Below are 18,731 nucleotides of genomic sequence, written 5' to 3' on the forward strand. Positions count from 1 at the left end.
CAGCTTGTTGGTGGCGGCACCCCGGACGGACAGACGCACTGAGTAAAGAGGCTTAACAGAGTGAAGGACAGGCGCCACAGACACTTCGGGGTGGAGGGCAGAAACACATTCTTACACAAAGAATTCTTACTTTTTTTTTAATTTACAGATAACTTTTATCTGCTGCACAGATGTCTTTTAAAATAAATAACATTATATTATTATACATCTACGCAACACACAAAAACAAATCAAATTCATGACAGTTATTGTTTGTTGAATGTAAAGGTTTCAAATACATATTTTATTCAAAAGAATACTGTTACACTTTACTTTATTATCCATCATGAGTGTCCCCACTTTATTCACATGAGCACATTCATCATGTGCCTCCTGAATTGACATAAAACCCAACATAACAAGTTCATCATCAGCTCCCTGCTTGGCTGACTGGGAAACACCTTAAAGGTCCAATGTGTAGGACTTTATGGCATTTAGTGGTGAGGTAGCAGATTGCCAACCAACTGAACACCCCTCGCTCACCCTCCCTTACAGTGGCCACTTAAAAAGTCCCTCTCTGGAGCCAGTGTTTGGTTTGTCTGTTCTGGGCTACTATAGAAACATGGCTGCTACATCACAGACTATGTGGAAGATGATGAATGTAATATTCAATTGCCAGTAGAGTCCTCTTAAATCCTACACATTTGACCGTTCATCGCCAAATAAATCAGTTGATGGCAGCTGATCTGAGCTGTTTGTTCCTTTGGAAACACATCCCACTGATTGTTCCTAAAGTGCTGACCTCCAGCTGCAGAAATCAGCCAAGTTTCTGTTGCCATCACAACACTTATTCCTGCACCTCCAGTGCCGTGCTGATGGGTGGAGGAATCAGACCGGCGGCTGCCAGTCTCCGCTCACTCGTCAGGAAGTTGAAGGTTGCACATGCATTTGGCTGCAACACAGCAGAGATGAAAAACAAAGAGGTAAATACAGGCAGCTCAGTTTTAAAGGGCTACTCCACCTATTTTGCAGATTTAAGTTACATTGATGGTAACGTAGGTGCCAGCTTTTGTAAATGAAGGAAAAGCGTGATATCTTGTTCTGGTGCACCACTTTTGATCATTTCTGCGTGGCAGTGTTATAGGAAAACAATGCAACTTGTCCACTGAGTGACATCACTGGAGGCAATTTATCAGATTACATGCAGCCTCCTCTGGAGCCACAGAAGGCTTTATGCTACTTTTTTCACATGTGCAGTAGTACTAAGACACCGAGCATGCATACTTTACCGTGTCTTGCACCTCCACAGCAATCCCTTTCTTCTTGAGCAAAGCGAGAACTGAGGGGTTGATTCGTTCAAGACGTGCGCCTGTGCCCAGCACAAGAATTTCTGCATAGACACCAAGTAACAGGAAGTATTTATCTCAGTTAAATACGCCATAAACTGACCTTGATGAATGACGGAACCAAGGCAAAACCAGAATAACTGCATGGAAAAACTCAAGTGAACCACGTGTTACGGCCTTCACAGTCACAAGAAGGATGATTTTGGATGATTTTCTTCGCCACCGTCTTCAGAAACATCAAATAAGTGAATAATTGTGAAAGGAATGGTTGTTTTTCCTTAAAATCTTTCCACCTATCTGTGTGTCAGTGTGCTTTGACTTTTACCTATTCTTGGTTCAAGCATGTGGAAAAGTGAGATGCTTTCTTCAGTGATGTCTTTATAAGTGCCAACCTGCAAAGGGACATTCAAAACAATAAACACAGAGACGTTAGTTTAAATGTCAAACAAAGCAGGCCACGACACAACAAACACGGAGCTGTGACAGTATTTTCCGGATATTGGTCTCACGTTCCACTGGAGGATAGCAGGAGGCAGCACAGCGCAGGGCCCAAACACTCTGTTGCCGTCAATGTTGAATCCTTGAGGACTGTAGCTGAGGATCATGACCCCGCTGCCCTGCTCCTTCTGCATGACGGACACGGTGGTGCGCTGGTACAATTCATCATCACTAGGACCTAATCGATGTGCACGAGACAGAAATGGGCTGGAACCAAAGACACGTAAACTGAGTTAGAACCAATTCTGCATTAAGTGTGAAAGACTGATCATTTTTTACTGTGAGCACTGATATTGTATAGACGGATTGTGGCCTGACAAGCTGTGGGGAGTCTCTCCATTTTGTCCACCACTTTACATCTCACAAAAAAAACAACAACAAAAAAAAACAGACTGCACTGCGGCATTGTTGCCATGTGGCCCAGTTTAAAAGCCAAAACTCTAACGCCAACCTACTGACAGGGCACACAGCCAAAAGCTTTAGGGCTGTTCCTGCAGCAAAGAAGCTGTCAAGAAACGAACATTTCTGCTTGTCTAAGGAACACCAGCGTATTTCAGCCTGTTCCCACACTTTTCCTCCTGACTGTTAGAAAAATCTGAGCACGTTCAGCAATCTTTTGTTTTAGAAATGTGAAGCACTGCTCTTTCTAGTCAACTTGCCGTCCTGCCAGATGGTTTTTAAGCAGTGCAGTAAAAGGACTTGTGAGGGGACCCAGCCTGAAGACAATGTGAATGTAACGGCCGACTCCAGCAGATGGAGCCAGAGCGGCTTTTTCAAACTAGCTAAGAAGATGTTCCTGATATAATAGAGATAATACAGTTATAATAGAGAAAAAAAACATAAAAGTATACACCACTTCCCAAAAAACTCTAAACAAGATATATAATGACAAAGTGTAGAAAAACAACCTTGTATTTGCCCCACAACAGATAACTAAAAGATATTCACTCAGATATGGTCAACCCATATAAAACTCAGTTATAACATTACCACCACTCCTGGTAATAACTGGAAATAAGACATTATAATCTGGACAACAATATAAAATAAAACACAACACTAATAAGCCTAATCCTTTGTGCATACAGCTAGCCCTTTAATCATGAAGGGTTAACTAAAATTATTTATATTAGTGTTGCAAACCACTTATAGCCCTAGAGCCAAAACTAAGACCAACAAGAATAGATGTGGCACAAATACAAAAATATAGCTGCTACCACCACTGATATAAAACAATTACACAGGAAACACCGTTTCCTTTTGTCACCGCTGCTCCGTCATTTCTTCATCAGATACAAAACAGCTCCTACAAACATCTCACGGCATTTGCATAACTAAAAAATTATGTGATCTGCAATAGGACAACCATATATCTTCACAAAACAATTAAGTGATTGTTGATCACATGTGTCAACATTTAGCAAAACAGTAAACAGTCAGACAGAACCTTAAAGAGAAAGAAAGAAAAAAAAATGAAATAACTTATAACTTATGTCGACACCTGTGGTTGATGAACACATAATTGTTTTATGAAAGTACCGTATATATATTATTTTCTCGTATATATTAATATTTTGCTCATGCATATATGCTGGTCTCGGGCTACAGCCAATGGCTTCTCTATCATCTGTAATTTCTAGACGTAATTATTACCAGATTAATTAAAAAGTGACACATTTATCATGGGGAAATAAATGGTTATTCACATCTCTGCTCCCATGACATAATATGACCTACAGAGTAAATGCACACAGGACATGACTGCACCTATAATAATGTGATGGAATAACACTAAATGCAAAACATAGCTCATAAACAAAGTCGCCTCTGTTGGATACAGGATCTAAAAATCATGCGACAGAACATGTATTTCAACAATAACATGATGTTTCAATGTCCTCGTCTGGCTCCACAGAGGGGAGGAGGGGACAGCTGCTTAAATCAACGTAGTGAGTAATAATATTCATCTTTAAGGACTCACGAGCCTTGAGTGCTAACCTAACATACCTTGAGAAAGCGGGCACTGCCCTGGAGGAGAAGAGAAACCCCTGTGTTGTTCTCTGAAGCAGGAATCTGGCACACACCGCACTGGCCATCTTGACGGAGCGAAAACCGGTGACAGACACGGGGGACTGAATTCTGTGTGACACCAGCAGCCGCTTGTTTCCGGTGTTGTGTAAGGCGAAGTCGAGCAGATTTGATTTCCGGTTTAAAAAGCTTTAACTCAATGGTAAATCGTCGTGTTTTTGTTAGATTAATATTTTTATCCACACTTGTATCCATCATAGACATATGCATTATATTGTGTGAAACGAAAAGATAGTTAAATAACTCATATCAGCTGCTAGCTTAGCTAAATGCTATGCCAACTGACTAGCAACTGAAGCCCTAGCTACGGTAGTGTAGATTTTCTTCCTCCTTAAACACCATAATAAGCTTCAGTATGGTTTTAAGTATTAACAGAGTACTATTATAGTACTACATTATTACAGCTGTAGTCTGTGGGATTGGGAATAACACCCACCTACAAAGAACTACACAGTTTTATCATATTTGACAGGAATACAATTGTATGATATACAAATCAAATGTGTATTTAAAAACTTTATTTTATTTCATTCTAATTTCTAGTATATTTTACGAAATCTTTAGATGTCCGGGCTCTGCCTTTGATTAAAATGCCTGGGGGGCGTGTTCACGGATCAACAGCGCCCCCTGCGGTGTTTACTGGCACCAGTCACAGGTCAGATGATCCGAGGGCTACATTGTAAATAGACAGCAGCGATCCTCCGTGGCCATGCCTTCATAGCCTCTTTAAATCACCTCCAGCAGAGCAGATATTCCCCACTCGGAGACGCCCAATCTTCCTACACCGGCTCTCTCTCTGTCTCGGCTCATTTCGGCGCGTTAAAGTGCAGATAGAAGTATGTACCGGTCTCTGTACGCCTTCCGATCCGCGGAGCCCAACTCGCTGCACTTCGCGGCCGGAGAAAGCTTCTTAATCCTGGAGAGGAGCAACAAACACTGGTGGCTGGGGTCCCGCTGCAGCTCGGGGGAGACCGGCTACATCCCAGCTTCATACATCGAGAAAATCCAGGTAAACACCTCCTCTCTGACATGGGTGTGTTTCTCTTTATTTGCCCCATTGAATACAAGCCGTGACCATGTCGCAGCTCGGGGTGAAGTGGGTGAATGCGTAGTAAGGAAAGGACTGATGAGATCGAGGGAGACAGAGCCCATGTAAGTGGACTGTATGTGCTGCAGCGCAGGCCATGTTGAAGCTGACTGCTTGGTGTTTTTCTAGGAAAAGGATAAAATGCACGCTTTGCAGAGGAAGCCATGAATTATTGGAAAGGTTGCATGATGTGGAGACTTGGCCTTCTGCACTGCAGCTGCTCACTGCGACAGAGAGGAGGTACGGGATAGGACAGGAAAGGATGGGACATGATGACAGGACAGGATGATACAGACTAGGATATGAGACAGGACAGATCCAGAGACAGAAACCCTTTGATTTTCACGCTCAAACTAGTATCATCTGCTCCTGTGAATCTCTGTCATCACTCTCCACCATCCTTGTCATTGTTTAATAAGTAGCTACTGCCTTCCACATAGCTGCTTTTCTCCCAGTCACACCCACAAGTGCCCTGCAGTGAGGGGACTCTGTTTTCCAAGGATCCTGAACTAGTCACAGCATGTATTTTGTGGAAACACAGACTCAGAGTAGGAATGCTCTCTCTCTGTCTCTCTCTCTGTCTCTCGTTGTTAATGACATTGACTGTGGAGGTTTAATGAGCCTGAATGTGAGGCCTCGCTGAGCACATGTGTCACTTGGTTAAAAGGCTGTTTGTTTTTTTTGTTAGATAACTGCCCCAGTTTGTTTCAGCCCGGAGTCACACATGTCCTCGAGCCACAGTTCAGCTCGGTTTTTGCTTAAAGTTTAATAATTATGTTGATGAATATTTAATGCGTTCATCCCCTCCTCCCTCTGTGTACTCATTCTCAGGCTCCGGAACAGGACGAGGTGCTGCAGTCTATTGACAGAGCAATCGAAGGAATCCATAATGTGGCCTTAAAAAATGGAGGCAAATACAATCTGGAGCAGAGAGATGTTCTACAGTGAGTCACAAAGCATGTGAGGAACACAAGATATTACACTGACAATGAATCTGAATGTTAATCCTTATTCTCCTCCGTTGTAGAAAGTTGATCCATCACAGAAAGGAGACCCTCGCACGACGAAGTTCCTCGTCCGCCAGTCACAAACAAGGCCTCCCATCTTCCAGCAGTGAAATATCGCTCAGTCAGACCCCCCCTCCACCCAATGGCCTTACCCGAGACTACGGAAGACAGGGCAGCATGCCGTTATCAGGAAGCATGGACAATATGCCAGGAGAGCAGGGCTTTTACCAGGTAGCACACCCACATAGTGCACATTTAAATGTTTTATATGAAGTGAATAAACAGGATCAAACATTAAGAGCTGTTGTTTATATTCTTTGACACTTGCAAGTCTACTTTATGCAGGCTTATAAAAATATCAGAGCTTCTTGAAAGCCACTTTTTGGTGCTTTTTCTCGATTTTACTTGTTCTGCTTCTTTTTTTATTTTATTGTTATAAAAAGCTACAACGACTGGTCAGTTAGATCACAACTATAAATTATGCGCAAACTACAGTATTTTGGTAATGAATTAATAGTTTTGAGTTACTTTTCGTGAAAAAATGTCAAAGTTGTTCTGATTTCAGCTCCTCAAATGCAACTATTGTCTGGTTTCTTTTCTCTACTGTGACAGTAGACATGAATTTCATTGGCTTGTGGACAAAAACAATCGATATTTTTCAGCATTTTCTTGCATTTTATGGATTGTACAACTAATTGATTAATCAAGAAAATGATCAACATGTTAATTGATAATTGGAATCATCATTAGGTTGCAGCCCTATATTCATCTCCCTCCTTCTCTACATGCTTCTAACCTCTGTTATGAAAAGCACTCTTTGAATTGAGGTTGCTTGCTTTGTTATTTATAACCCACTAATGATCATGTTGTGATCATCCTACCTCATAGGTGTTTGCAAACAGCGGCTGTTGATCAGTTTATCAGAAAAAGTTATATCATGTCCTGGTGAAAAATCATTCTTTGGCCTTCATGGGTAAAAATGATATCAGGATGTTACAGAATTGATCATGAAGGACAACAATCAACTTATCAATAATGATGTCTCTTGGCAGCACCTCTCTGGAGGCAGTGTCAGTTAAATCGACAACATGCTCATGTTGTACACATTCACAATGTTCAAATCTGTTCAATTTCACTTCCCTATTTCCTCCTGCAGGTGCCTCCTCAGGCTCGGCGTGCGGCTCCGATCACCCCTCCTCCCCCCGAGAAGCAGCGAAACAGCCGGCGTTCAGGTTGGAACTCAGAGAGAACCATTTTTTTTTCTGTGGTATTTCTTTATTTAGTTAAGAAATGTACAAACAATCAGTCAAACCCATTCAGCTTTAGCTACTGACATGCATATCTAATTTGCTACAAGTTTAAGACAAGGAACCTAAAAAAGAGGAAGGGTCATCACATCACTGCGTCTTGCTTTGGTGCCAGACTGTGATGACAGCTGTATTGAAGTCTATGGGAGATGCATGGACGTTAACCTGCTCTCTGAATGGTGGTCTTTCATTTTCTGGAGGCCTTTCTTCATGCGACGTAGATGTGTGGGGTTTTAGTGTTTTTCTTTTTGCACCTCCCGTGGACTTCAATACAGCTGTCACCACAGTCTGGCACCAAAGCAGGCTTCAGTGACTTAATGACCCTTCATTCATTTTTAGTTTCTGTAATTTTAGAGACTCAAAGTAACAATCAGATTTACAATTACAATCAATTTAAACCGTGTGGTTGAATTAAAACATTTTGCTTTATGAGTACAAAAAGTGAAAAAAAAGTTAACAGCTGTCCACGAATTGCGGTCTACATTCAAAACAAGTGATGACAGTAATAATGTGTTTGCATCATATGTAATCCTCAAAGTCTCTCCAGAAGATAAGCAGCCATTGTACAGTTGAGCCCTATTTTCTTGTCCAGTCTTGCAAAAAGTTATCGACATTTAAAGATCAGGAGCAGCAGTGTGTATTCACAATATTACACACGTCGTCATCGCAGATTACAGTTTCTGCTGCTTCTTTTAGCTGATGCTACCTGCTGCTGCAGCTTCGTGCTTCACAAACACGCTCTATTCTTAGTCAGGTCATTCCTACTCGCTCTCCTCTCTGTAACTGGAGCTCTGTCTCTCTCTCTCTTTCACAGCAGAGCCGGACGTCCCCTCCAGAGTGTCCTCTCTCCCTCCGTCCCCTGCACCCTCCCTCACAATCAGCACCACCTCCATAGAGTCTGGCTCCTCCCACTCACAGGTCTCCTCAGATGTCAGCCTGCCAAGTGTTTCCAGCACCCCCCCTCCTCCCGTGCCATCCCGTGTGAAGCCCACCACTCCGCCTCTCGATGGGCCTCCCTCAGACTGCCCTCCTCAGCCGGCCCCTGGGAAGAAGAGCCCGGCTCCGCAGCCTCCTCAGCCCGCCCCTCCTTCACAGCCTGCTGTGGAGGAGCTGCCGGAGAGTGAATGGCCCGTCGCCCCCCCGTCTGTTGCTGAGAGCCCCCCTGGCAGCCCCACTACCCCGGTTCCCATGACGATCGGGGCCGAGCTGATCGAGCTGGTACGGAAGAACACAAGCTTGAGTTACGAGTTGTCACGGGTTGCTGTCGGTGTGGTGGTGGGCCACCTGCAGACGGCCTTACCTCAAGCCTCGTCGGCTCTGGAGCAGGTTCTCCTCTCGCTGGTGGAGAGCAAGGTCAGATTTGTTTTCATCACATCATGATTCAGCATCCCGGAGCCTTGCCAGCCTAAAGGAGAATACCAGTGTCGCTTAGAGTTACAGCTCAGTCTGCATTTAGCCGCCATTTCTCGGAGTGGTGTTGAGACTCAGGGGACGCTTGTCGCAGTATCACTCTCTCACTTCCTGTTCTTAAATTCAGTCATTGCAGCAACAAACCATGCATGAAACAAGCTGCCGATTCTTTCCTGGCAGATATTTCTGTTTCTCTCTCTGGGTGTAATATAACCTCAAACGGGGATCACTGAAAGCTTCTGGCTGCATCTCGTGTTTACATGGTGACACGTGTGCACACTCACGCTCATCCAATTAAAAAGACTTATATACTCTGTGGGTTATTAAAGGTCTCGTCCATGTGTTTTTAAATAGAGAACACGCAACTTGAGCTTCTGAAAACACTCGTAGTACAAATCGAGGGTAGTAGCTCAGACGAGTTTCAAGTCCGTATGTGTTATGAATACTTCTGAAATGAATAACAGAGAATAGTGCAGACAATCTATTGTTCAGCAGAGAAAAAACACTGGTATTATCCTTTAAAGCTGCTCTAATCAATGTTTTTTTATGTTATCAGAAGATGAACTGAGATGAGATGATGACCAGTTATGATGTAAAAAGGGTCATTCATAGTGAACCTACAGAAAATGATCACCCGACTCTGTAATTCAGAGTTTTGTAGTATCTCTCAGCTCATTGTTTTGGTTTTATGTTTCACATATCTGCTGTTTCTTTCACTGACACCACTCTCATCAATCTCTGTTGAACTGGGTGGAAAAAAACTCATAAACATTGTCTGGTTATGGAAATAGACAAGCAACTGTCATCAAAACTTTATGAGGTGATTATCTGTCAATGTCATGTTTAGGTCTCTTTTTTTTCACGCCCCATTAATGATAATTGCAGGTTTAACACGGCGAGTGTTTGTATTAGAGAGATGTTCAGCGTGAACTCCACCTCGATGTCTAAATTATCCACCTGTCTTCATCATGTTCCTCTGTACTGGTATTTCAGGTTGATGCAGAAGTGTCACAGTGTTTTATTTATACCTCTGTAGGATCTGGGTGCAGGGCTGCCGCAGGGTCAGGTGTGTCACGACGAACAGAGGCTGGAAGTGATCTTCAGCGACCTCGCGCGTCACCGAGACGATTCTCAGCAGCGCAGCTGGGCGCTTCATGAAGACCACGCTCTCATCGCCTGCTACCTGGAAGAGCTGCTGAAGATACTGGTATGATGATATGTTGTTACTGGTGGAGGGAGCTGTTGACCTCTGTCCTGGAAATAAGCTTATTCATATCAATCTATGTTGTCAGATTTCTGTCTAAAAAGCTACGAAAAGTCCTGACTGACTGTCATACCTGTTAATATGGATTTCACAGCTATTCATATCATTTATATAAACAGTGGCAATAACAATCATTTTCAAAAAAATGTAGCCCATGATATGTGAAATAATTATTAAAAACCCAAAGACTTGTCATTCATTGTCATAAATGAGATAGAAAAGCAGCAAATCCTCATGTTTAAGAAGCTGGATATTGTTACTTTAAAAATATCTGAAATAATTAAAATAACGTCAGCAAAAAAGCAAAATATCAGCTTACACAAGAACTCTTTTGATCAAACATGAATCATTTCATATTAATATGCTATGGTAAAGTAACCTGTTTAAATGCACTTTACAAAAGATGATGTGAGTCTGGAGGGACAGTATTCAGTGGGTTAAACATATGAGGCCACTAATTCAACACATTATAAGTGTCTTGTTTGATACTGCATCATTATCCCCATCCTTATTATCATCATCATCATCATAACATGAAAAGTTTTCTACTGGGATGAGACCGTGATGTGCCCACAGGACGCGTCCAGATGTTGTGCTGTAAATACCAGACATGTTTGATAGGATCAGAGCGGCTCAGACGACTTTACAAATCCAACAGTGTGGTTACAGGCTGAATCTGTAAACTCTGCCAAATATTCTTTGTTGGCAGTTTGTCCCGAACCCTCAGACACTCAGATCAGGGTCGGGACGTCCAGTTGAGCTGTTTTTAATGGGCCCTGTAATCCTCTGCTGTGTCCGCGGACCACGACTGTCCAACAGATTATGAAGTTATGTTGTTAAATCATCGCTGTTACATCTAAAATGCGCTTTTTCTTTTTTTTTTACCCTCCTCAGACTGATGCAGATCCAGAGGTGTGTAAGAGATTGTGCAAGGCCAACGACTATGAGAACGTGCAGTCTCTGGTTTCATATTATCAGATGGTGAGACATTATAATAACAAATCTAATTTATTTTTCACAAACCTGTGTTCAAGGAAAACATCATCAGCGTCATTTACTTACAGAGTATGTTATTGTGATACCTCTTGAAGGACTAATCTCTTTGAATACACTCGTTTTTCTTCCTTGCAGCTGAACTGCACAATATATGAATAATATTCTTTGAAATGTTGTTGCTAAATAAAGCATCCTGCAGAGTCGCAAGTCCATCCAGTTTTTAGTCTGGATGTTTTAATCTGCGGCATTATTATGTCAGTGAGCATGTCAGTGATGTTCAGTGTACGTTTGGTCCGTGTTGCCTCATTGTTGCCACCGTGTGACCGTGCAGGAGCATCGTGTGTCTCTGCGCCTGCTGCTGCTCAAAGTGTTCGGAGCTATGTGCAGCCTGGACGCCGCTCTCATCTCCAACCTCCTCAACTCCATCCTCCCCATGGAGCTGGCCCGGGACCTTCAGACTGACACACAGGGTGAAAATATTTAACTGTCGTCACACTCTCCAAGCTTCAGATTATTTTGAGACTTTGATTGAGTGTTTCTCGTCTGTTTTGTCTTTCCTCAGAACACCAGAAGATGTGTTACACAGCTTTGGTTCTCACCATGATCTTCTCAATGGGCGAACAGGTGCCATATCATCACTATGGTATGGATGAAGCTTTATATCTTATATATATTTTAGGCATCACAAGCACTCCAGCACATACTTTAGGTGCACCCAATAATACACTTTAATATAATATCTTAATGCATTATGTTAATGATTATAAACAGGAATAAAGGTGCAGATAATGGTTTGTTCTTTATTTAAATTTCAGCAAATGCAACAAGAAATTGCAATAACCTCCAAAACATTTCTTTAGGCTACATTTTTCTGAAAAAGATCAGAGCAGATAAATCTCAGGGGCACCGGTGCGACAGATGAAAATGTTTTGTAGCACTTCACAGGTTACTGAGCTCATCTACAACCAAAAGAGTTGCACGCTGGTGCTCTGATCATCGATGAACAATGTTGATTCTTTCCAAAATAGTGAAAAGCAACTGTGTTTACCTTCATGACGATGCATTTTCACTCCGTTTGACAAGTTACAAAGGCTTTCCCATAGCTGAACTGATCTAGACGCTTGACGTGCATGTATTAAAAGGTGCATTAAAGGGATAATGTGTTCTTTAATTAAGATAATCCCTGCTTTCAGAACATTTGAATGCTGACTTTGTTGAGTTTCTGCTGGGTGTGGTGGAGGACGGACTTCCATCTGATCCCACTGAGCAGCTGCCCGACATCTTCCTGAACCTCGTGCTGTCCTTCAACCTGCACCACACAGGTGAGAATGGATCTTTTCACAGCAGGCATTTTGCTTTGTCGTAGCAGAAACACACAGAAAAAGTAAAGCTTGTATTGTTTCACCATAAATACTTTTCTGTCTGCGTCACCCAGCTCCCAGCAACAATGTGATCATGCAGGAACTGAAGAAGAAAAATGTCAAAATCCTGTCAGAGAAAGTGCTGCTGCTTCTGAACAGAGGCGGTAAGAGAACATTTTTGGCCCGTCACATTTCTCATTCTGCATCAGAGCTTTCAGTCTGCTGACGTTGTTACTCACTGTTTGCTTCCACCTCCTAGATGATCCTGTGTGTATGTTCAAACACACCCCGCCCGCTCCACACGCGGTGCTCAAGTTCCTGCAGGATGTTTTCGCCAACCGAGAGACGGCGGACATCTTCTACCGCACTGACATGATGGTGATGATTGACATCGCGGTTCGACAAATATCTGACCTTTCACCTGGAGACAAGGTGAGAACTGGACACGCCGCACAGCTACTGATTGTTCTCGGTCTTTAAAGGAATAGTTTCACATTTAGTGAAACACTGCTTTTTGCTGCAGAAACTCTCTTGTAGAACTGCAACGATTAGTTGTCAACAATTTTATCATCCGCTAACTCTTTTTAGAATCGATCAACTGGTTGAAGAATCTTTCATGAAAAGAAGAGTAAAAAGTTTTCTGATTCCAGTTTCTTTAATGTGAATATTTTCTGGTTTCTTAATTCATCTATGACAGTAAACAATATCTTCAGGTTGTGGACAAAACAGGACATTTGAGGATGTCGTCTTGGGCTTTGGAAAAAATAATGATCAACATTGTACAGTCATTTCTAACATTTCATAGACCAAACTAATCAATTAATCCAGAAAATAATCGGCAGCTCTACTCTCAGAGGCCGGTTAGCTTAGCTTAGCCAAAATACAAGGTACAGGTGGAAACAGCAGACTGGCTCTGTCCAAAGTAATGACATACTCTTACCGGTTCCTCTAAAGCTCAGTAAATAACATGTAAGATCTTGTTTGTTTAATCCACACAAAAAGTGTGCAATCCAAATGTTTGGTTTACCTGCATATTTCCCAAATGTTGATTCATTCCTTTAATGATGTATCAGCAGTTTGTTAACACATCTGATTATAATCTCCTTTCTGGCCCTCCCTGTGAAGCTGCGGATGGAGTATCTCTCCCTCATGCACTCCATAATGCGCTCAACGGACTACCTTGAGCACCAGCACCGCCTGTCCGACCTGCAGGGGGCGCTGCAGAGGATTCTCAGGGAGGAGGAAGACCCGGGGGAGGACGAAGGGAGCGCTACAGCGAAACAGATGGATAAGCTAATCGTACAGCAGATCTACAAAGAGTTCCCACAGATCAGTGAGAACCAGGACTAACCATATCAGTATCACGCTCGCACACTGTAGTCTGCTCCTGTCTACTGCAGGGAGGTACAATAAGAAGAAGAACTGACATATTCTGTGCCAGCCTGTAAAGAGAGAAGCTAATCGGCCTTGCCAATGTTTTCTTGGACTCGCAGTCCGGGGCTGCAGCATGAACATGATGTTGTTTTTCTCTTTTCACATGAACTTCAGTTGAAAAAAGAGTTGGAGGTTTTTCAAGAAGGGAAACATGTGACAAATGTAAAAAGAACCTGTGAGGTTTAGTCACATATGGAGTTTAAAAATAGCCACACTATAGGCCAAACCATGGAGCTGTTGCACAGTGAATCCTGAGCAATAATTACCTTAAAAGTCACACGTAAAATAACTGTAATTAATGTACTCTTAGTATTTTGAATATTAAATGGTTTTACACATTCAAGTGTGTTTACAGGTCTACTGCACAAGTGAAAAAAGTAATAGAAGCCTTTTGTGGCTCCAGAGGAAGCTGTATGTAATCTGATTAATTGCCTCGAAAGATGTCAGTCAGTGGCTAAGTTGCATTGTGGGTCATGTAGGCACCAGATTTAGAAAAGAAGTTGACTGGTCTGCATCACACACTGTTGGACTCGTTATGGACAGTTGGTTTAACTAATTTAACAATTGTTATTTCACTGCTTCCATTTTTTATAACTCTGTGCCTACATTACCCATGATGCAATTTAGCTGCTGAGTGACACAAATGGAGGCAGTTAATCAGATTACATGCGCAAATGCCTTTACACAATTTCCACATATTCAGTTGTTCTCACTGAGACCTGCAAACACACTTTAATGTTAAAAAAAAAAAAAACACGACTGAACTTTATTCTGACCAAAAGAACTTCAGCCAAATTGATTTTTAAAACAAATTCAAAGATTATTTTCATGAAGAAGGGCAGATGTAAGTGATGTTACAGATACAGTGCCATTACAAACCTTTATGTGCTTCCCTGTTAGTGGGACCAAACTACTGTGTGTTATTGAGGTCATCGTTTTCTTTATAGAGGATACAGCTCTTAAAACTGACTTCCTCTCTCATTCACTTCTTCAATCATTATGATTCAAATTAAAGCTGAACGAGTTTAGTATTCTAGTGAAAAAAAAGCACACTCATGCGACCCCTGTGTTATCATTACACAGCTTCTGGCTGAGTAACTCTTGCTGCTACATACCGAGACCCTCCCATGGCTCCGTCTGCAGTATTCTCAGTCTGGTACTGTTTGTGTCTTTCAGCCCTACAAACACTTCAAATGATCACTCTGTACTTACATATGCAAAGCTTCTCAAGCGTCAGGAGTCACTGGCTGTTGAAGGTCAGAAGGATTTCTGTCCGTATGCTGCGTTCATATTCAAACTAACCGTGCTGCAATAAGGCTTTCTAGCAACTTGTAATATCGTTGTAATATACAGAGTCTTGGCCGATCGTGGAGGATAAACATGTTCTGCACTTATTATCTGAGCTCATACATTAGTCAGTGTTGTTGGTTTCCAGTTATTACCTGATGCTTCTGCTAAAACCCAAGACAGCGGAGAGGAATAACAGGGCATTTTCTTTTATCTCCTCGTGGTTTTAATACTTTAACAGTGACACTTAACCTTTTCCTTGTTTCTTCCCAATGATGTCGTGATTGATGTTCTCCAATTTACTGATCTGTTTTTTGTCCCTGGCATGGCTTCCCCGACTGGAAACTTGATTCTGAGAAGTGATATCAGTTTTTAAATTAATGTCTGACTGTTCATTCATTGATTATTTGTGTGTCTGTTTACAGTGTGTGTGAGAGAGGTGAGAGTCTCGTCTTTCCATGGATTAACATTGTCTGCAGAAGTGCTACGACTGTGTTATAATAAGACTAATAAAGCTATATTTTAACAGTGGAAGTGGTTGGGATTGGTTGTTGAGAGGGTGACTGCCGCGCCGCACACGTTTGTTCATAGTTCACAGTGCTATAAAACATTTATTCAGAGATTTCCAGACATGTAGGTCACACTGGTACTGTGAGATCAAACAAGATGAGAATGAAGTGTGACAAAAGCAGCTCAGTGGATCCAGGAAGTCTTAACTTTAGTGTGAATGAAAACTGATAGATTTTTATTCAGTGTCCCATGTCTCTTCAAAACACACTACTTTTTTTTGCTTTAGCTTTTTCCATTTTTTTAAACACATCTGTGTGTGTTTGTGCTTTCCTTTAAACCTTTTCTTCCTTTATTTATATAAATACATACGCAAATGTTTTTGTATTTATGCAACTCTGGATACACACTTATGTGGAAAACACTGAAAATGAAACATCACAAAATAAATCATTTAGGATTCATCCCACCGTCTCACTGAAGTTACAAGGTTGTGGAAATTAGTGATAAAAGGGGCCAAAGTGGCTGAGACAGATAAGCCATTCACCCTGGTGCAAGACATTGACCCATCAACGTGGTTTTGGCGCTGTTGTTTAAAGGTAAAGAAGTAACATCTATCTATCTATCTATCTATCTATCTATCTATCTATCTATCTATCAACCTTAATTAAGTAAAGGTATAATCTGCTGAAGGTACTTCAAGTATCCAAAGTAACAGCATGGGTTGTGCAGTCAAATGACCTGTGTGTAGTTCAAGTTTTACAACAAACTTAAAATTCTCCAATGACAATGACAAACATGACATTATTAACTTTTTAAAGCTTTTCAAGCTATTTTTTTTTATTTCAGTTCATTACATGCTGATTTTTTTTATTATGATCAGAATTAATGATGATGGTGGTACAGGTCAGGAACCGGTACCCAGCCCGAGCTCTCTAAGAAGACGAGGAACAACTCCCCGTGAACCTCAGAACGACCTTGAGTGGACACGGGAAGAAACCTCGGGAAAGGCAATTCAGAGAGAGATCCCCTCTCCTCGGACGGCTGGGTGTGTGAAGCACATTTGTTCTTGTATGTTTGCGAGCTCCTCGTTAGTTCAGGTTTTACACACCTGAACTAATTCAGCTTTTTTTAATTTTTATTGAAGAATTTCTTCTTCAGTAAAGGTTGGCTAACCGGAGCACCCGGGGAAAACCACCTGTAGCTCTGGGAGAACAAATGCGTGTGTTTGAGTCTGTCTCGGTTCCTGAATGTGGATCTGGGCTCTAGATGAACCTCCTGTACCATTTCTTCTTCTTCTTCTTCTTGGTCATCAGATCTTCCAGCTGGGACTTCATGGAACTTTCCATCTCCTGCCACTCCTGCTCCTTTTCCTGCAGCGTCTTCTTGAGACCCTCTGTGGCTTGAATGAGGGATGTCTTTTCCTCATGCCACCTCACCAGATGACTGTCCAGCTTCTGCTCAACATTTTTAAAAGCAGCCGCAAGGGTTTTGTTTTCACGTTTCTGCTCATCCAGCTGAGCCTCATGAAGCGCTCTGGATTTCTCCCTCTCCTCCAGCATGGAGGTTTTCACCTGCAACCAGCTGAGGCTCTCGGACTCCAGCAGACCCTGTGCATTTTTCAAGGCAGATGCGATCTTCCTGGTTTCTTCTCTGTGTTCCTCAAGCTGGGCTTGATGGGAAGCCTGGTATCTTTCCATGGCCTCCTTTGCCTCCTGTTGCGTATCCTGCAGCCTCTTCTTGAATTCTTCTGTGGCCTGAATGAGAGATATCTTTTCCTCCTGCCACTCCACCCGATGATTCTCAAGCTTCTGCTCAACATCCTTCAGAGCAGCCACGAGGGTTTTGTTCTTGTGCTTCTGCTCGTCCAGTTGATCCTCAAAGAGAGCTCTAGATTTTTCCATCTCTTCCAGCAGGGAGGTTTTCTCCTGCTGCCAGCAGAGGCGTTCACTGTCCAGCAGATCTTCTGCCCTTTTCAAGGCAGACGCGATCTTCTTGTTCTCCTCTCTTTGCCCCTCAATCTGGCGTTGATGGGAAGCCCGGGTCTTCTCAGCATCTCTCTCTGTCTTGGCTAGTTTTTCCTTCAGCTTCTGAACTTGAGCCCTCTCTAATAAAAGATCGGCCTCTAGTTGTTCGGCTTTTGTGCGAGACTCAAGCTCTGCTTCTTCCATATCAAGGAGCTGAGCCTTCAGTCTCTCTGAGACCGTATGGAGCTGTGATTTCAGATCCTTGATCTCATCTGACTTCATATTCTTCAACTTTTTCATCTCCTGCGATGTGTCTTGAATAGTCTCGATGTGATCAGTCTGCACCTCAATCTGTTCTTCTGGTTCCTCGCAGAGCAAGTCTTGGTGAAGTGAAAAAGAAGCAAATGAAGGCTTGGCCTTCTTGGAGACTTCCAGCTTTTTACACTGTTTGTCTTCAGCGTCTTGTCTGCTGAGACTTGTAGGTCTTCTCCTACCCTGTGAGCGATCTCTCCGACTGCTTCTTCCTCCTCTAATATCCTCTGGATATATCTCTCCTTTCTTGCTTGCTTTTCCTCTCTTGCCTTGTTTTGCCTTACTCTGTGTACGCTCCATTGCGACAGAAAAAAGTGTGTCTGTATCGAACGGTTGTCAGTGCACAAATGACAAATAGAAAGAAACAGCTCCTATTTATACTATTTCAACATTCTAGAATGTCTGTATCACATCACTGATGCTTTGATGTTTGCTTTGATGTTCTTCTCTTTGTTGCTATAGCAACAATAACAATGTTTGTTGTGGTTTACAAAAACTTAATGGCCTTTTTTAAAAAATATGTTATTTCGAAGTGTATTAATCTAATTCACTAAAATGCATGTCTGGGTCTGTCATTTCTCATTCATCACAACAACTTCACTAACCTTAGGTTTGAGGCTTATAGTTATCAACAGAGCAGAGATAGTTTAACTTTATAGTTTAACTATAAATCTTCCAATGTTAAAGTTAAGGCAGAAAATAACAGCAGAAATAAAAAAGTTTGCTGATTTCACATATCTCCACAATGCAAATTAACTGAAAGTCAACAAGACTTGACCAGAGTGACATCATGACATCAGGTCATCTGGTCATCAGGTTAACTGGACATCTGTTGTTTGACTACATGAATGAAATGACACTGAAACTAAATGAACTCAAGT

At 42.1% G+C, this 18,731-nt stretch overlaps 3 protein-coding genes across 6 annotated transcripts; 1 reads left to right on the forward strand and 2 right to left on the reverse strand.

Moving 5' to 3' along the window:
• Nucleotides 1–121: 121 nt before the first annotated feature.
• On the reverse strand, nt 122–3,993 carry ndufaf3 (NADH:ubiquinone oxidoreductase complex assembly factor). The gene is made up of 5 exons (XM_037100550.1): nt 3,831–3,993; nt 1,835–2,030; nt 1,651–1,717; nt 1,269–1,369; nt 122–931 (listed from the first exon to the last, which is right to left on the reverse strand). The coding sequence occupies exons 1-5, from the start codon at nt 3,917–3,919 to the stop codon at nt 827–829; spliced, it is 558 nt and encodes a 185-aa protein (XP_036956445.1). The 5' UTR covers nt 3,920–3,993; the 3' UTR covers nt 122–826.
• On the forward strand, nt 3,956–15,598 carry LOC119020804 (NCK-interacting protein with SH3 domain-like). Of its 4 annotated transcripts, none has more exons than XM_037100478.1 (15): nt 3,956–4,053; nt 4,476–4,566; nt 4,656–4,920; nt 5,830–5,942; nt 6,026–6,236; nt 7,162–7,237; nt 8,127–8,665; nt 9,759–9,929; nt 10,881–10,967; nt 11,314–11,452; nt 11,545–11,625; nt 12,176–12,304; nt 12,418–12,507; nt 12,603–12,775; nt 13,469–15,598. In XM_037100478.1, exons 3-15 carry the CDS (start codon nt 4,750–4,752, stop codon nt 13,691–13,693), a joined length of 2,205 nt encoding a protein of 734 aa, XP_036956373.1. In that variant the 5' UTR covers nt 3,956–4,053; nt 4,476–4,566; nt 4,656–4,749; the 3' UTR covers nt 13,694–15,598. The 4 variants fall into 4 exon arrangements, with proteins under 4 accessions (XP_036956373.1, XP_036956372.1, XP_036956375.1 ...); XM_037100479.1 differs by lacking the exon at nt 3,956–4,053 and adding an exon at nt 4,093–4,220; XM_037100477.1 differs by having other exon boundaries at nt 4,476–4,920.
• Nucleotides 15,599–16,378: 780 nt separating this feature from the next.
• On the reverse strand, nt 16,379–18,203 carry LOC119020819 (centrosome-associated protein CEP250-like). Its single transcript, XM_037100509.1, has one exon. It carries the CDS (start codon nt 18,148–18,150, stop codon nt 16,837–16,839), a length of 1,314 nt encoding a protein of 437 aa, XP_036956404.1. The 5' UTR covers nt 18,151–18,203; the 3' UTR covers nt 16,379–16,836.
• Between the last annotated feature and the right edge of the window lie 528 nt (nt 18,204–18,731).

Source organism: Acanthopagrus latus, chromosome 6, assembly GCF_904848185.1.
Source record: "Acanthopagrus latus isolate v.2019 chromosome 6, fAcaLat1.1, whole genome shotgun sequence".
Classification (NCBI taxonomy): domain Eukaryota; kingdom Metazoa; phylum Chordata; class Actinopteri; order Spariformes; family Sparidae; genus Acanthopagrus; species Acanthopagrus latus.